Source organism: Conger conger, chromosome 4 (assembly GCF_963514075.1).
Source record: "Conger conger chromosome 4, fConCon1.1, whole genome shotgun sequence".
NCBI classification, from domain to species: domain Eukaryota; kingdom Metazoa; phylum Chordata; class Actinopteri; order Anguilliformes; family Congridae; genus Conger; species Conger conger.
The window spans coordinates 52016606-52036534 of record NC_083763.1 but is presented as its reverse complement, the minus strand read 5'-3'; the positions used below and the strand labels follow the sequence as shown (position 1 = coordinate 52036534).

General features: G+C 40.8%; 1 protein-coding gene across 1 annotated transcript in view; it reads right to left on the bottom strand.

Moving 5' to 3' along the window:
• The window catches only part of scn5lab (sodium channel, voltage gated, type V-like, alpha b), a 110332-nt gene that overhangs the window by 47460 nt on the left and 42943 nt on the right, over positions 1–19929 (bottom strand). Inside the window, exons 12-15 of the mRNA XM_061238718.1 lie at positions 18176–18305; positions 15144–15382; positions 10554–10727; positions 9134–9490 (exon numbers count right to left, since the gene is read on the bottom strand). Coding sequence (XP_061094702.1) covers positions 9134–9490; positions 10554–10727; positions 15144–15382; positions 18176–18305 — 900 coding nt within the window. The remainder of the gene's footprint in view (positions 1–9133; positions 9491–10553; positions 10728–15143; positions 15383–18175; positions 18306–19929) is intronic.

Genomic DNA, 19929 nt, shown 5'->3' with positions numbered 1-19929 from the left:
CAAGTTCAAAGTCAGCTATCCTTGTTAACATGAACATTTATAATAAAGAATGTTATTCAATGTTATTCAGATATCCATGGTAAATCCAATAGCTGTCTCAAAATGCTTTATAGTGGGGAATTTGAACAGCAAATAAGCTGTTAATAATAACCAAATAACTTGTTCAAAATATATAGTATTTGTTTAATATATCAAAAGAAAAAAGAAAATATGGTGGGTTACATCTTCATAAACTTCTCATTAGAAACAGCAGGCCAGGTTTTTTCATGGGCGATATTTATATATTAAAAAAGCATCAGAAAGGGGGTGGGTCATGTTTCATGTAATTATTGGTTATAAAGTCCATCACAGTTGTTGGGTGCAGCTTGCCTCCTGAACGATACAGAGGCAGCTAGTTAACTGAGGGGATTCATAGCAGTGTGAAGACAATGCAGAGCAACCTTTTGAAACGCAGTGCAGCGAAACACAGAATTCCTTTTTGAATAGCGATTTGAATAATTTATCATTTCACAAATAATATACTAGAATTTCCAAATGTGGCGGCACAGATGGTGCAGTGGGTAGCACTGCCACCTCACAGCAAGGAGGTCTGGGTTTGAATCCCCGTCGGCCGGCGCCTCTCTGTGCGGAGTTTGCATGTTCTCCCTGTGTCGCGTGGGTTTCCTCCGGGTACTCCGGTTTCCTCCCACAGTCCAAAGACATGCAGGTTAGGCTGATTGGAGAGTCTAAATTGCCCATAGTTATGAGTGTGTGAGTGAATGGTGTGTGTGCCCTGTGATGGACTGGCAACCTGTCCAGTTTGCATTCCTGCCTTTCGCCCAATGTATGCTGGGATAGGCTCCAGCCCCCCTGCGACCCTGTTCAGGATAAGCGGGTCTGGATAATGAATGAATGAATGAATGAATGAATGAATTTCCAAATGTTATTTTATTGTGTAATAATATCAATATCTTTATCTGATCCCAATGTGTACTTTCTTTCCCTTATTGTGTTCTCTTCAATAATGTGAATGAAAATAAAAAGGAAAATGGCAAAAAGCCATCTAGTAGTAAAGCCAATCAAGCTGTTCTATCTCCATATCTGAGCTAATTAGCTACAACTAAATGTAGCTAACAATAATTAAGCTGCTTCTGTATATTATACCAGTGGCTCTGGCTATGGTGCAAAGCCTTTCACTTGGTGCACCTACTAGTGACAAAAGTGAAGCAGCACCACCTAGAACAGCAGCATGAATTACATTTCTATTGGCAAACAAATCTATATAAAAAATACAATGGAAATCCAATCAATTACATTCAAGCCAAGCATCAGTTAGTTGGAACAGTGTCAGCTGTTTCACTGTCTGTATCTACCCCAGCAGCCAGGACCATAAAACTGTATGCTATCTACGGCAGTAAACAAAGAGGGCCTCCATATAAACAGCCTAGCACCACAAGTCTAATGAGGACCAAACAGCCAAATTGATTAGAGTATATGCATTCTACAGTGAGCACCATAATTAATTGGACAATAACACATTTTCCGGTATTTACTTGAGTTTGAAAGGATACAATCACAATGAAGTTGAACCACAGACTGTCAGCTTTAATTTGACGGTATTTTCATCCATATCGGATGAACCCATCAGAAATGACAGCACCTTTTGTACATGGTCCTCCCATTTTAAGGTATTACAAGTGTGCTTTGTTAGGCAGGTGTATTCATTTGTGTTAGTGAATGCAGAAGAGAGCTGTTGATATCTAGTCTTCTAGACTTTTGCAAGTGCCTTTGGAGATCGATGTTGGGGTGTGACGACATGAGGAAGATCGTTTCGATGCAAACTAAGCTGGCCATCATAAGGCTCAGAAATGAAAAAATGTAGCAACAGTTTGGTTCATTATTAACAAGAAAAAAAATGGTGAACTCAATTATATGAAAAGACCTGGTAGACAGAGGAAGACCATTGTAGTGGATGACCCGAGAAAACCCAATGGCCCAACAGATCAAAAACAGGCGTACAGTAGATGTGTCAAAGTCTACTATATGTAGAAGTCAGTCACTTCATACACATGTTTAGTGCCCTATAAACAACATTTCATGGCACACATTTTTGTCAAGAAAAGAAATTCTAAGGTCTTGAAATGTTTACAGCATCAAATTACATTTAAGCGTATAGCAGTCGGTCTTATCCTGAGCGACTTACAGAGATTACTTTTTTTATGACATACAATCCATTTACGTACACAGCAATCCAGGTTAAGTAGCCGTCTCAAGGGCAACACCCCAGCTAGGAATCAAACACGCCACAACCCCAATACCCCAACCATTGCACTACACTGCGACTGGAAACTATTTCTATTTTGCATTCTTTTCTAATTTAATATACATTTGTCCATTACAAGTTATATAATCAGCATAACAATTTGAGAGAAAAGTTGAATCTGTGAAAAATGACTCCACAAGCTCCACAAGCCTGATGATCCATTTTATCCCAGCACTATTTGACAATGTTCCAAACAGCATATGTTACTGAATGCTTGGCTTTTGTCAGTCTTCAAGTGCCCCCATAAATATTCAATGGGGTTGAGGTCAGGTGATTGTGGATTGTGAGCACTCCTTGCTCTTCTTTGGTCTTCAAGTAGTTCTTGCATAGCTTTGAAGAAACTTTAATTTGCTTAACATTAACATTTTGCAAAACGTTCTGTTTTGTTCCCCGATTACATGAAAAATAACTCCCAGATTTTCATTGTGGTCTCAGACTTTTTGGACCCCACTGTAGCTAACATATAACAACAGGAAACATAGATGCCACTTTCGGGATGCATTAATTATGCAATAATACAGAAGAAAGGGTCACTTACCTTGAGATAATGTCACTGCCGAGTGCCATAGATCAGCACAGCAGTGACAATATCTCAGGGTAAGTCACGACTTGCAGTGTATTATTGCAATTATACAACAGTATTACCAACACTTTTATACAGTCAGAAATTAAAGAACGATACAGTAACTTAGCTTCAAACCTTTTTTATTATGCCATTTTAATGACAGAAAGGAGCGCTTCTGAAGTTTATGATATCTCTGATGCAATGAATCAACCGAACATAAATAAAACGGTTTTGTTTGCCTATTTTTGAAATATCTCTCTATTGAATGTCTCTCAGTGAATCAATTTGCAAGGCCGGAACTAACTGTTGCATAAAATTGCGTATTTGTTAGAAACCTGGAAAATCATGACAATTAAATCATGCCACCCATGGAGGAGGCAATCGTTTCTGCAGGAAACCCCAGAATCTGCTCTTTTCTTTAGTCAGTACAGTGCTGTACAAACTTGTTTCATATAGGCCTATGGTACTACAGAGTGATCCACCCCGCTGTGACAGATGTCAATGGATCATGTGAAGGCACTAGCTGGGGGCTAATCCCTTTAGGAATGCTAGTTAAATCCATGGCCTCTAACCCTCCCAGACACATCCATTTCCCCAGAACTCCACAGTACCGGCTGTAGGAGTATCACATGGTCACTGTAAGCAATACAAATGTTTTAGTATAATTGAACAAATACTTCTATAGATGAGTGTCTTCTCATACACAACATAGATTCTACACAAGTCCAAATCAGAATCAAGAATAGTGCCCAGGTTTTTTTACTTCAGGCTTATCCTGTAGAGCCAGACTACCAAGTTTGCTCAATATTTTTTTCTCTCTATCTAATTTGACTAATTATAACCGATTATAAGAATTTCTCTTCTCTTCATTTAGTTTAAGGACATTGTTGCTCATCCATTGTACAATGCTCACATGGTCACTGTAAGCAATACAAATATCTTAGTATAATTTAACAAATATTCTATATATGAGCCTTGATTCTACAAATTATTATTTTTTTTTTTACATGAATTGACAAGTAAGCCCATCCCTGACAAGTTGACAGTTGAGCTGAGAAAAATCACAATAGCATATAATTCGGAAGGTGGCAGTACGTCAGTGCAGTTGATAGCACTCTCGCCTCACAGCAAGAAGGCCGCATGAATCCCGCCCAGGGCCTTTCTGTGCGGACTTTGCATGTCCTCCCTTTGCCAGGGTACTCCAGTTTCCTCACAGTTCAAAGACATGCAGGTTAGGCTAACGAGAGACTCTAAATTGTGTGTGAGTGAATGGTGTGTGTGCCTACTACAATAGTAATTGTACAAACATTTGATTATGCTCTACCTCAAAAGATAAAGTGCGAGATAGCATCAATGTATCACATTTAGATACTAAAGAGGAAAACAAGCTTGTGCTTTGTTTGAAATTCCATCATTATTAACAAATCTAAAATATGCATGCTATTTTAATAGACCCTGGGATCTGGATCTGGGATCATTAAATATGCACCAGAGTGCTACAAGCCTACTACGCTCATTAAAAAGAGTGAGCAGTTAACTGCTGTGGCATTTAGATTTATATTCTTGTAAACATTGTTCAGATACACTAATATCAGTTACCATATGTTAATACAACATAATTACTTTCAAATATTAACCTAACTAATAGCATTTCCAAAAATAGCTCCAACTGAATATCAGCGACCTGACAATCAATCTGTTTCACAGATGAAAAAACATACGGCAATTAATACAGAGACTGTGCAGCCACTGCTGCTGGGACCTACGGAGAATGCAAACGCAAAACGCAAAACCCCGGTATCCAAAGGAACACCAAAAATGTAAAGAGAGGGGAAGAACATTCCGGAATCTCACTTGACGCCGATGAGTGTTAACTAATGACAGGCATGAGGAGGCATTAGCACCCCGCATGCTAAAGAGGCAGATACGCTGAAAGACACCACGCTCAGCAATGCCGGCATGGCGGATAACTATTAAAAGAGAGCCACTTGAGGCTCTAGGTTACAGATGGCGGGTGGACGGCAGAGGGAGGGTTGAGGGCAGGAAACTGAAGCTCTGGAGAGACACGTGATACAGGAGGAAGGCGAGAACCTTGTGGAGTTAACTAAATAACTATTTAGGGATTGATGAGGAGACTGGGCGCGGGCTTTCATCGCGGTCGAACCGTAACTCTAATATTGCATGGCGGGCTGTAAAGCTTGGGCTTTTTGTCTTGTGCACTTTACAGCTACAGGGTGGACATTTTGGCTGTCAGGAACAGCTGTCACAGAAATAACTGTGATTTTCAGCTGCAACAGAATATAACACTAGCAAAGGCCCAGATACGGTCTGTTGAGCGGTCAAAGCATGGGCAATGGTGTGCAACAATTTAAAAGTACACACTGACCACATCGACTGAAAACCTCTGGCTTTGTACAGTGAATTCAATTTCACATATACAGGCAAAAACACATTCTATAAGATGTAAATTGTATGCAAATGGGTCTAATGCATCTATCAATCATGTGCCCAGGGCAATACCCAATGTTGTCAAGAGAAGTTAAGGTTATGTAGAGAGATGGCTATTTTGCCAGTCATATGTCTGCTTCATTTTTCACCTCAGCAGGAAGAGTTGCTGTGACACAATTTACACAATCGTTCCGGGTCCCCAAACCTGAAAGATTTAGAGATGATGTTGCTTATCTGATAACTTCACTTTCACCTCTCCGGTTACCATGTCCTATTTTAAATCATTCTAGTTATTCACACGCGTGTACAAGCTGGAGGCCTATCCATTTCCATCAGTAGCAGTGACTGAAGCGCGTCGCATGCCCCCTGACAAGCCGGCCAGTCCTCTCTTTTTTCAAATATCCACCTCCGCCGGTTTCAACTGGCCGAGTCCAGCTTCCTTCTGAGTTCATGTTTAAGACTGTAACAACACGGTAAGATAACACTCCGCCACCAAGATTAAAGAGACGATTAAAAGGAAAAGTATCCCTGCGGTTCCACCCGAGGCCAAAGTATACCTGACCCCGGCGACCCAATTATGCCAGAATACACATCCTCGGGTTACTGGAGTTGGCCCGGGACCCTAGCCTAGCCCGGCCGCTTCTCGGCACGGCCGAGACGCGCGGTGTCGTAACGGCGGGTGTTTGCGCACGGCGTGCCGGCGGGCGGCGGACTCTGGAGAATGCCGTCGCCATGGTGCTGCCGCATTACCCCCGCTCGGCTCGGGCCCGTGTGGAAACAACGTTTCCATGCGGAGCTCAGCGCAGCTGTCCTCTGCGCCGTGAGAGAGGAACACGGGAGCCGCGTGGCAGGGATGTCGATGCTCCCTGGCACTCACGCTGCAAAGAGCGACTGTCTTTACTAGGGTTTTAGTCTTGTAAAGACTTTTCTCTCAAGTAGGAAATCTTAGCTTGTTTTAGGTTAATGTGAAAAGTGACATTTTCTTGAGATAAGATTTGCTTGACAAGTATAATTTTCTTATTCCATTGGCTGATACTCCATGAGTACAGGATCAGTTAACTAAATTGGCCCCAACCGACATAGTGGTTGACCCGCAGTGTGTTTTGTTTTCAGTTCATTATCAATTTCATGCTGTCGACCTCAGCTGCACTGAAATAAACGTCAGCCAAACAGCCAAAATTTTGCAAAATGTCTGCATGATTTTCAAATGCAACCCTGCTTTTACTGTCCGTCAATTCAACATATTTGAGAGTCAGGAGTCTCCCCTGCATAACTAAACAGAAATCCTACATTCAGAAATAATAGTTATTCCACAGAGATTAAAGGGAGTGCTTTTTGACGCAAGTCACATCATTAGACTTCAAAGTGTTAACGACAACAGTGTTTGTTGCAACAGCCCTCGATATATCGCAACCTTTTTTTTCCCCTTGTGCGCTGACAGAGGCACACGAATGCAGGGCCAACAATGTGTGCTGAGCAGCAGCACCTGTCCATGTGTCAGTTAGGGTGGTGTAGCCCTAGCCCTGACAGCCTTCAGGACAAGTATTAAGCCTTCGGTCTGAACAACGGTCTGTGCCTGTGTGCATGTGCGTGCATGCGTGTGTGTGTGTGTGTGTGTGTGTGTGTGCGAGAGAGAGAGTCTGTACTTGTATGCGCTTCTGGGCCACTGTCAAAATGCCAAGAACAGAAGCACAGTAAGCAGGCAGAGCTGTCTGGCAGATAATTTACTGCCCTATACAGGTGTTCCCTCATCTCCCATCTCCATATCAGACAACAATCCAAAATGACAACTGCCATTTTCTCCTTTTCTTAAAACACTATTTTTTTGTTGCCTCCACATTAGAAAAGGAATAAAATCAGTGGGTTGTTGTACTTATTTAGAGACAGAAAACAGTTCAGCTTTGGGAAAGATATGTTTCAAAATTCAGAGAGTATCAAAACAAAATAAACAAGGTGCAGAACTGACTGCAAAAACTGCTGAAGTCCATAGGACAGAACAGACTCAAAAACCGTACACTAAGCCTGTGTGCGGCAGGGGTTCTGATTCTCAGACACAATCGTAACTGTGATCCCATCTCTGTCTGTAACCCTCTCTGTTTCCCTCTGTCTGAATAAAGTAAATAAATAATAATAATGTGGTGCCCTTTTTTCAATATGGATGAAACGTTTTCTTTTTTTTTGTAATACCAATTGTTTCTTATGTTTTGCTTTCAATTATTTGACCTGGATAGTTAGATGCAGCACAAGTCTCTGACCAGACCTCAAACTTGTGACCTCCCACAGCAACAGACAGTACGTCAGGACCACAGTGCAAAGCAGGGAAGGTCCGGCCAATCAGGGAGGACAGACGTGGTGCCTCGCATTGTCATCAAAAATTCCCCAAGACTCGCTCGGCCTTTGCCAAACCCTCTAGACATGGGAAGACGGGACGGATTGGCAAGGGGGTGGAGAATTTCAGACAGCCGTAGAGATAATAGCAGGGGAAGTTGACAGTGACATAGTCTGCCTTTGTGCAACTGGACACTGAGTCGAGGTGACATTAGGGAGACCTGCTCTACACAAAGCCGCATACACAGGGCCGGTTCTAGGCCACCAAGGCTGATGCTTAGGGCGCCATTCAAGGGTAAAAAAGAATATAAAAACCCATGGGCAGTGTCCATGATAGTCACACCCTCCCTCACAACAATGCTAGTCATTCCTGTGTATAATTGTTGTTTTTTTTACATGTAAACACGTTGCTTTGATGAGTCCTCTTTATGCCTTGTCACAATTGCTACAGCATCAAAGAATGACAAGTAGGGCAAGAACAGGTCAGAGCAATCATGTTGCTTCAGAGAAGTATGGGAAACATATACTGAACTTAATCAAATTCAGTCATTCAAAGACTCATGAACCCAGGCCTTTTGTCCTAAACAATCAGTAAACTATTTATTTGATATTGAATTTCAAATCAATGAAACCACAGATGATCTAATTCATTTTGGTGATTGCCGAAATCACTTAAGCAATCCTTATGAATACAAAACCTAAATTGTGCAATATATTTAGATTATGGACAAATTGATTAAAGATGATTGATTGAACATTGCTTTTGTCAGCTCAGCATGGGGGAAATGCAACAGAAGATCAATGCTTGCATTAACTCTGATTACATAAACACCTTTTGTCGTTTGTGACAAATACATGTACATCAAAACTGCTTAGCCTTTAGTTAGCCAGACCTATAAGGTTAACACACCATCCTGTATTTACAGTATTGCAAGCCAGCACAGGAAAGTCAAACAAAAACAGACAGAACTATGTCTGCTCTGACCGTAGATAGAGAGTGTAACACAGTGTGATCTGAAACAGATTACCACATCATGCAAATCTCAAAAAGGTTAACAATATGGGGCTAGGAAAGGTCAGTTGGGTTACTGGTATAATGTATCCCACTAATCTACAGGAACCATGTGACATCTACAGGTACACATAGTTTTATTCTTATTTATCAGCAGCTATGACACACTAAACATGTTTTTAAACAAACTATACAAACATACAAAATGGAAGTGCCGGAAATCCATAAAACACCATCTCCCAGTGGAGTTTAAATCAAAAATTTTAAGCAAATACCACTATTTCCTGAATTGAAAAAGCCATAAAGAATGACAAGCTCTTTTTTTGCTTTGACCATCACACAACACCATGGCTTATTGGTGGTTACCAGAACTAGGGCCCCTTCCTGTCAATGTGAGTGTAGCACCAGCATAGGTCCAGCAAACAAGTGATGTGCAATCATCAAAAGAGGAATGATAGAAAACAAACAGCAAACTCACCACAAGGTTCCCTATCACCATGACCAGCATGAAGACGAGGATACAGAGGGGCTGTCCGGCCACTTCCATGCAGTCCCACATGGTCTCGATCCACTCCCCGCACAAGACCCGGAACACAATGAGGAAGGAGTGGAAGAAGTCCTTCATGTGCCATCGGGGCATAGAGCAATCCTTGGAGATCTTGCACACACAATCCTGATAGTTCTTCCCAAACAGCTGCATGCCCACCACGGCGAAGATGAAAACGATGATGGCCAGGACCAGGGTGAGGTTTCCCAGCGCGCCCACCGAATTTCCGATGATCTTTATCAGCGTGTTCAGGGTGGGCCAGGACTTCGCCAGCTTGAAGACCCTCAGCTGAGGAAAGCAAACAGGTCAAATCCTGAACTCCTGATAAAAATATTAATACCAGATTAAAAAATTTCCAACAAGGAAAATGCCCAATGCGCTACAAGCCAGCTAAAGAAAAGAGGGTCAAATAGGTGCACAACAACCAAGGCAAATAGACTATATGACGCTCCTTACCCCAACAACTACAGGGCCTAGTCCAAAATAAGAGACAACCAAGCACACAGAGTTCAGAGCAACACACTCTGTTTAATGGGCACACTGTTTCTTACTTCAGGCTAATCCCTGTGAAGTTGTCCACGTAGTGAGTCTCATGTAGCCTAAATAAAAATAGTCATCGTATTTATTGTTTACTCGTCTGGTTGGTCAAATGAGCTGTGCTCCCAGTCATTGTTTTTATTCGCTCATTTTTTGTGCCTCATCACTCTCATAATTAACAGACGCATCGGAGATTCATTAAGGTTTCTATTAGAATGATTATTTTAAATATGTATGTCACCATCCAGGGGATTTTAAGACCATATTATACCACCAGCTATTTAGGGAATGCACCACAGTATTTGAGGAGACCAGAACCTCGGCCAAGCTCACTATACTGTAATACACAAATAGATTCCTGATTGTAATGGCAAAAGACTCATCACAGAGTAGAGTGGTTCAGCCGCACATCACAATACAGTATATTTAAAAGAAGCACAAAATGTCGACTTGCATTGAAGTGATATTTCAGGAACTGGCAGATTCCACAATTTGACCCAGAACTGCTTTTCATGGTTTTATTGAAATTGAGCAATAAAATACTGTACATTTTTTTATTATAATGTATTGTATACAAGGGGACCCATGGCAACAATAGTATACTACGCATACATGATATAAACTTTAGTTATACTTCAAGTATTCTTAAGTATAAAATAGTATGCCTCAGGTATACTACAGCATACTATTTTTTCACATGGGGAAAGATTTAATAAAATGACAGATGTGTGTGCATGTGCTTGTGTGTGTATGTGGGTGTGTGCAAACTAAGTGAACTGAAAAGCTATGTGGAAGGAAGAAAGGTGGAACGCACCAGTCTGAATGACCGTAAAACAGACAGTCCCTCAACGTTGGAGAGGCCCAGCTCCATCAAACTGAGGCTGACGATGATGCTGTCAAATATATTCCAGCCCTGCTGGAAGTAGTAGTACGGGTCGAGGGCGATGATCTTGAAGACCATCTCTGCTGTGAAGATCCCCGTGAAGACCTTGGGTGTGCAAAAACACATTCAGTCTCAGTCAAAAGCCTCCACATTCAACTGATCTATGATGACACAATATGCACGTGTCAGAGAGATGATGCATTTGATGCACCACTGAAGCTGTATTAAAATTTGTCATGCTCAAAAAGTAGATTGATCATAGTCCTTTGAATATCGAACTTAGTTTTAGTTAGTTATTTTACCAGCCAAACTGAGTGAACTTTTTTTGTGATGAAAAGGTGTTCAGGTGAAAACCCTACTACATTGGGTCAAAAAGGAAAAGTTTTATAGCTGACTATAGGATACAACCAGTCTATATCCAGATAAAACCTGAACTATATCGGGTTTTACCTTGCCAAAATATCTCTCAACCTAGATTTCCACCCCTCTAGACACCTAGCTCACTGGGAGCTCATTAGACTGTGCTCTGCGCTTAATAGTAAAGTAATCAAGTTGGAATATTTGTAATAAAAATGACATTTGTTAAATGTATCCTTCATAAGTTGATATCTGCTCACATCCACTTCTTCCATGAATGTGGAAACTTAATTGAAGTTTGTAATTGTGCTATAAAGCATTGCCAATGGCCAATATGGCCAGAGAAACACTGGTTATTGATATCTTCCAAAGAATTTCCATGTCATTGAACCCTACTTGTTATTGATTTCACAACTAGGCCTACGTTGTGAAGCAACAGCAGCCATACAGCACATACACTTGTACGGAACCTTGCAATTTTACATAATAATCACATTCAGCATGAAGGAACCTTGTTTTCAGCAAAAAGGTACACGTCGTAATTGTCATTAACGCAGTTTCGGTAACACGCTCGGTGCTTTCATGTTGCAATAATTTTATTCCCTTTCATGTGCTGTTGGTGCACTTATCCAGTGCCAGTTATCTTATTTAATGATTCCGGTGGGCAGGGCCGATGGGTTGGTCTGTATTTCTGCAGAAAGGCTGAACGAGCTGAGAGACAGGCAGATCTCACAAGATGCAGCCGCAGCACTCCTGCTCTGCTTGTTGTTCCTCAAAGAAACGTTCCCCAAACTGACACGGGGTACGTGACACATGGGCAGGCAGCCGGGGGACGCGGGAGATAGAAAAGCATGGAAGTCATTATCACGCTGAAACTCCGCAGACCACGAGCACTTAAACGAGTTAATTCAGCGTCTGTTTTTGGCATCTTACGGAGACAGGTTTGCACACCTAAAACCTCCTAATGAATCCTGGTACACAAGAATGGAAAACCCTTTTGGAAAAAAACAGCACAAGCTATGTTTTGAAACAGCTGGTTGACCAGTTCAGGCCAGCTCCGAGCTCGACATAGTTTAGCTGGTTGAGCAGTTCTGACCAGCTCCCAGCTTGACATTGTTTGACCAGCTCAAGCTGGTTGACAAGCTACCTACTGAGACAAGCTACCAGCACAGCTTTTAAATGCAAGATGTCACAGTGAAAGTGTGCATTGTTTGGAGGAGGCCAGCTTGCTAGCATGCAGTCACACAATAACATGTCTGGGTCCATGGGCACAAAACACAGTTTCCCTGGATAAGAGGCATTTGCTAAGGAAATGAATAAACCGTACAGAAGATTATCTTTAAGATGTTTGTCTATTTCCGACTAGACACATAAGCACATTCAGCATAATCTTCTCTAGATAAGAGCATGTTTAGCTCATGTTTACTGTCATGTAAAATCAGCGTTAAAGATAACATTATAAAACTCACTAATAATCAATGACATGAACCAACAAATTAACTGGAAATGAAACCAGGACATGGACATACACTCATCATCTGACATTTCAAGTAGAGGAGGGGGCGAATATTCACCTAGTTTTACAAGCCAACAAGAAGACATTTTAGATACATACAGAAAGAGCCTTTCCATTACTGGCAAGCTTCAGGGTTCCGGGAAATGAAACAAGGCACAATTTTTTCAGCTATGAGCATGGTTCTTACGGATGATTAATACGGTAAGCTACAGGTCAAACAGTACCATAGTTAAAACAGATATAATCAAAGTTTGGTTTTATGTAAATGACAGAAGTGCTTTGCGTCTGAATAATTGTGGCAAATAAGGTAAATAGCGACATTTAAATAAGCATTTTAATTCTGTTATGTCAATCGTGAGTAATCCTGAAATACTGCCCTCTGTGTATGCCATATAATGGGATGATGATCCCTCTTATGCGTCATGGAATTATCTGATCCCTAAACATACTGTCAGAGTAGCGGGCAAATGGGTTATTCCATGCGGAATTGGCCAATGTCTGAATTAGACATTCTCAGAAGTTCTGCAAAATAATTATATCAATTAATCATATTACAGAGACGAAACATGGCTGTTGCTGGGTAAAAACATGTCCCAAAAAAATTTCTGAATGCAAGGTTTGCACTAATCTTATAATCTGTATCTACAAATTACAAACACTCAAAAGCTCTATCAAGCCACCAAGTTTGAATAGAAACAAGCCATTGCTGGACTACTACATAAGGAAGAGGGCATTAACATGGACCTTAAAATAAACCCAGTCCTGTAATGTTGGCTTTGATTATTAATGAATGGCTTCATGTAACACTGCCAACTGTGTGGGTAGATGGATTGAATTCAATGTGAAATTAACCATCACCAGATAATGGCCTTCCTTTCTGAATGATAATATGGTACAAATATAAATTATAAACTTAACAATACTAATAATAATAATCAATACCTATTTCATAAAAATATACAAACACATACTAAAAACATATATAACAACATTGCAGTAGCGCTGTTGAGATCAGATCCTGACAGTTCAGATTCAGACATTGGGGACATCCGCCCATTGCCCTCCCGGTAGTGTCTGAGTCATACAGGGTAGGTATACTCACATCTGGGTTGAGGTCTGTAGTACTGCTGGTCTTATCTCCTGCCTTGATCAATTAATGCCACTGATTTGCCCCAGATTTAATTCACCTGATGTCCCAGGTTTAAGTCAGAAGGTAAGAAAGAACCCCTGCTATAAAATCAGCAGCTTGAAAATCGAGCTGGTCAAGCTGGGTATGAGCTGGTCAACCAGCGTGACCAACCTCTCACAAAGTGCTGGTAGCTGAGAAAACCAGCTACCAGGTATTACAAACCATATCGTGAGCTGGCCAAACCATGTCAAGCTGGGAGCTGGCCTAAACTGGTCAACTAACTAAATCAAGTCAAGGCGGGAGCTGGTCTGAACTGGTTAACCAGCTACGAACTGTTTCAAAACCTAGGTTGAGCCATTTTTTTCAGCAGGGAAATCAGCAGCACAACCGGCCTCGAGGGTCATATTTCCGATAGAGGATTCCCGCAGGTTCGGGAAAAGTTGAGGGGGGCAAAAGGTCGCCTCGCAGCTCACGTGAGCGCGCGGGACGCCTGCCAACATCAGGGTTCGGCCGACTCTGCGACCCGCTGAGGCTCATGAGAACGGAAGGGAGCGTCGGGGTGAGATGCGGGGGAGAGATGTCCGGTGACAGGCTCTTTCCGGGAGGGGTGCGTACCCCACAGAGGGTCGTCAACAAGGGACCGTCAGCAAGCGCCCTGGGAGTCCACTCAATGATTAATAATAACGATACATTTAATTATACAACGCCTTTCCAGAACCCCTGGTTGCTTATCAAAATTTCTAATAACATCATGAAGGAGAGTATGTACAGATACAGTAGGACAGTAATACAGAAGAGTGCAGAGTAAAGCATAAAGACAAACATACTACTAAAGCAATAGTGGAAGCTAAGGGTAAATTATACAGAATAGGTGGGTCTTTAGTAGGGATTTCCTGCATATACATGCACACCCACATACACACTTTCATACACATACATACATTATAGTACAGTACATGCACACACAAATAAATATACAGTTTATGCCTATATGAACACATTTACATATACACGTTTAATCACACACGTAAAAACACATACAGTCCACAAATGTGCACACACATGGATGCCACTACCATGTAGTTGGGTAAACATATGCTAGTAAATAAAACCAACAGCTGTTATTGTTAAGCCAAGTCTATCCACTCAATGACAATCATTTCCCAAAAATGGTTAAATCTCAATATTCAAAAGCAGTACAAAGTAACATTAAGGATGCAAGGCGATTGGCATTAAGGAAGACTATTTTATGTTTTGCTCAATAAGCTGCCATTGGCTTATTGAACTAAACAAACTGTACATGTTTTCTGTGCCTATGGCCATATCTGCCAAGCTAACCCAAGTTCAATCGTCACACAAGCATTGACATAATTGCTGTGCAGTTGAATTATGCTCTCTACTTCCCGCTTTGCTTTTACAATATATACCCGCTGATATGTACACATTTTCTTGCACAGTGCATATTTCCTTCCGGGTTTGTTCTGCCCTCTCTTTAACCAGTGGACGACTGTACACTTACCAGGTTTCCCACTGTCAGCATCTTGTTGAACTCGTCGGTCATGGGGTAGTGTTCCAGTGCCATGAAGAGGGTGTTGAGTACAATGCACACAGTGATAGCCAGGTCCAGGAAAGGGTCCATCACCATGAACTTCACCCACTCCTTTACGTTCAGCCACATGGGGCAGCAGACCCAGATGAGGTATTTGTGAGCAAATTCATACCAGCAAGGGTGGCACTTCTGATGGGACTCCTCCAGTTCTGCAAGAGTCATTGAGTAACACGACAGAGCAAAATGAACGTGAGTCAAAAACCTGATTTCAGTGCAAGTGAGCCCTTTTGAATACAACCTTCTCCAAAGAGTAATATATGCATCCTACCACTATTTCCACATTCAGAACTGGAGATCAGTGATATAGAATATACATCTCACACATTATGTAAGTCAATAACATACGGTAAGCATGTAATTATACATGCTTAGAATAGAATCTGCAAACAATTACATTTGATTTCACAGTCCTAGCATCTCCCCTGGATGTCTGTCAACAAAGGAAAAGGCTAATTTATTTCTCACAAAAACCATGTCAAATAGACTTACTAATGTAATGGCTTTAATTGTTTACTTATTAATGCATAAACTTCCCTGATTATCTCATAATTTAAGGTGGGCATTTATCTTGGTAAATATACAAGACAATGTAATATATTGACAATGTATATTGAATATGTAAAATCTATTTGCTGATCACAGGTGGGTTGTAACAATTATTTTCAGCAAGAAATAATTGGTCATAACATGACCCGGGCAGGAAAGAATAATTTTGTTTATAGGGTATAAAGTTTGTTGTACAGTACAGGAAGCTGGCTTGCTTATGTGATGAGGGGTAGCTTATAAGAATTTATCAGAAAACCCCAAGTATCCAGACAATCACAAACTAGAAGGCTCTGTGGCAGGATTCAGCTGAAGTGTTTTTCTCTTCAAAATCACTTTTGCACTGTGCGTTCTGTTGACCTGTCAGACGGCATTGATTTGTGTAGAAAGTACTAACAACTAAACCTCCTGTTGTTTCCTGGCAGAATTGATCTATTGAAATTCTAGACGGCTATAATAGCCAAATGCTTTACAGTCCCCAGCATAAATGAAATTTATTTATTAAGAAAACAACATTTCTGCAATGATGCTAAGCAAATATTAAAGCTATATTGTGTTACCTAGAGAGTAAACATTACTCTTACCTTCCTATAGAAGCGAGGGTGGGCTTCAGTGTATGCTTTCCTTTTAATTACACATACAAACAAGAGCACAGAACGGCAGAACATGGCTCACGTTAGCATGCCTGCTGCAGAGGTGAATTCTAGGGCACATTGTTATTGCAATTGCCGTAATTGCGTTGTCCTTGCTGAACTTGGCACAATGTAATTCCTGCACTACAAATTCTCATAAATTTTTAGCTGTATTTATATTGAGATTGATTTATTACTTCTTGGCTGAGTGGTCATCCTCTGGCCACCTGGCTAATTCAGGCTTCTGAGCACAGCTTCCGAATTGCCATATTCTCCAGGATTTCTTATCCAGATATCTCAGGTACTAAACACAACAGGCATTTAACAACTCTTTATCAAAATTTGTGTTAATTGTTTCTTAAATTTTTCTTAAATCTTTTCATTAATTTTTTACTGAGACTTTCTTAAGATTTTCTTAAGATTTTTCCTACATTTTTCCTTAATGTACGATGGGGCATTCTAATTGTAAGCAGACATTTTCCCTGCAACATCCACTACAGGCTAGCACGTGTGCTTTGAAACACCTGCTATCAGCCACAACATTTCATTCTACAGTTCACCAGCTGTGCCGTGGCCACTGCGGCTGCGGCTGACAGACCGCAGTCGTCCGATCAACCAGAGAAACCGATATAAGCGGGATGAGGCAGGGAATATCCACATGAATCAATTTTCATTTGAATTAATCAAGAGTAACGATTCTACTGCATCGATTTTGGAAGCAAAACTTTATATTGTTGATCTTGTTGACTCATTTTAATGGACATGAGCGTGGATAGGGCTCCGGACAATCCTCTGACTCCACTCGGCAATCCATTATTAATCCCGACACCCAATCAATTTGCATTCCCACCCCACCCGCTTGTATATGCAGTGAGAGAAGCAGTTGAGAGCCGGAAAATCATCACTAGCCCCATGTCTCTACTGAGAATTTATATGCTGGCACCACAAAATCACCTGCCAAGTCAATCTGGTTTCAGAAAGAGGGTGGACAGTCTAGACAAAATGGACATTTAAGATATGTCAAACGTAGGGCATAAAAGTATGCTGGTGACACAGCACGCATGAAGTGATGGCACAGCATTACTCTAATGGCACAGCCTAGCCATAAGGTTACATCCGGGAAAGTGTTAGAAAGTAGTGAGATTCAAACGTGGTCAAGCAAAGCCTTCTACCTTATTATTACAAGATAGTCCATTACTTAAGATCACAGGTTTACACCAGTACAGCTAAATACCCTCCCTTCATGGCTCACACTATGGGAAATTATACCTTTCCTGTGGGACTGCTACCAGCAGTTGGCACTGGCATACTGGCATGGCAAGGATAATATTGTGAATGACACAAAAAGCTATCAAGATACAGAGCTGACGATACCTTGCGTTAATTCTGAAATAACTACGATTTTGGATACTGACATCTTGGAAAATGCTTGGTCATGGTTCTGTCCTCTGTGGGAGCCAGCGTCAATAGCATAAAGGATAATTAAAAACAATCTGGGCTAAAGATCTGGGCTAGGTGTGTCAGAATCTGGGTTAACACCGCCGTCATGGCGACAGCTTTCCTGTGCAAGACTCCAGGGATGTTTTCCGTATGAAATCATTTTTATCTGACTTCTATCTCTATAATACAATGTAATCTAATTAATAGCAGAAGTCAAATAAAACGTATACTGTGCTTGTAAGCTTTGATATATAGTAACAGAAAGAAAATGAGGATTGCAACACATCATTATGTGAAAGTAGCATGTGGGGATGTCACCAATCTCACCATCCATGGCGTCGCTGAGGTAACTGGCGGCACTGAGAGCTCTTTCTCTTCTAGGAGGTTCTTCGGGGATTTCGCGTGACAGCCTTCGGGGAATCAGCATGGTGCTCACCTCAGCTGTAGAATTGGGCACCTGCAGAGATTGAAGAGGAAACATCATCTCCAATAACTAATTAGATACGTAGCTTTGTGTCTTATGTACTGTATAAACAACTGGCCAAATAACTAAACTAAATTGTACTTAAAAGGAAAGTGGGCTCACTGCTTTAAGGTATCAAACCTTTGACACAAAGCCAATCTGAGATAATCACACAAGCACAAAATCACTCAATGCAACCATTTAGACTCTTTTTAACTTTCAACTGATGTTATTTTGCTGTATAATGACGATTGCATAATAATGGGCAGGTTGTTACGTTCAGTTAATTTCCACCTGTGCACTCCTGTTCTGCTAAAATAAATGAACAGAACTATCATGTGTCTTCTTTGTTAATCAATTTTAAAAACTTACTTTAACAATTTTAAAAACTAAATATGCACAATAAGACATCAGAAGAAGACTAAATTGCATTGCAGTTTTACAAAAAAAAATTATAAATAAAATAAAGAAAACAGAAAACTGAAAACTACAAACTTTTTTTGTGTATTTGCATAATCTTTGAAAAACACCTGGGCTTTCCTGAAATAGCTGACTATTCTGGTTTTCTAGTCTAGTCCTTTTGAGCATGTATCTTTGTTGTGTTTTTATTTTTAAATTTTATTTTTATTTTTATACTGTATATTAGCATTTCTATAAAAGTCATGCACTTCAATACCACATAGATACCAACCTATATAACCAGTAAGATTATAGAGTAATGCAATAATAGCCAGCATATGTAAGCAATATCACATTATTCAGCTCTCAATACTAATAACAAACATTTCTGTTCAGTATTTAACAATTCTGTCACTTAATAAAGTGTCTTGTCCTTTTATATGATTGCATGGACAGTTTCCAAGGGTATAAGGAAAAAGGTTTAAGAAAAGAAACATCATAAACACAGAGTTCAGAGTGCGAGAAGTAAAAAGGGACCTCCGTCTGTCCCATTGGTTCACATGAGGTTTCAGCGGCGCGTGGTGATGTGCACTAAGTACACTGTGAAACGGTCTCTTAAAACAGCAGTTGTTGAATCCCAATCGGTCTTGCATTCTAAAGTCACAAGTCAAGTCAATTTATTTTCTAAGTGACAACAGAGTGATTAGTGTTCCTGCAGACAACGTGCTCCCACCAGCACCGTACGGAACAAACTGCCCCTGCAACGCCGACAGTCACTGCTGACATTGCACGGCAAAGCACATTTCTCACATTGAAGAGCGACACGGGAGCAGGCCAAAGGTTGTTATTTGAGTCGGTTCAATGCCAGTGTACAGTCCGAGAATGCAGGGCAGGAATGGAAGGGGTGTGGGGTTAAAGTCGTTGTTTCACACGACACAGTCTGAGACCAACATAGGTTTCCTTTCCTCCTAGTCTTCACTTTGTGTTTGTTTCATATTTGTTAATGAGAACTGAGGTGTGTGCAGAAATTGTTAGTATAACACCACATCTGTACCATAGATTACACTGCATTCAACTTCATCAATTTCGGAAGGAAAACTTCATACTGTTGATCTGCATTCATTTTAATGGACACTCGGACAATCAATCTAACTCCACTGTAATTCCACATTAATTACACTGATGTACATATTTCTGATATTAACTGTATTATTTTAAA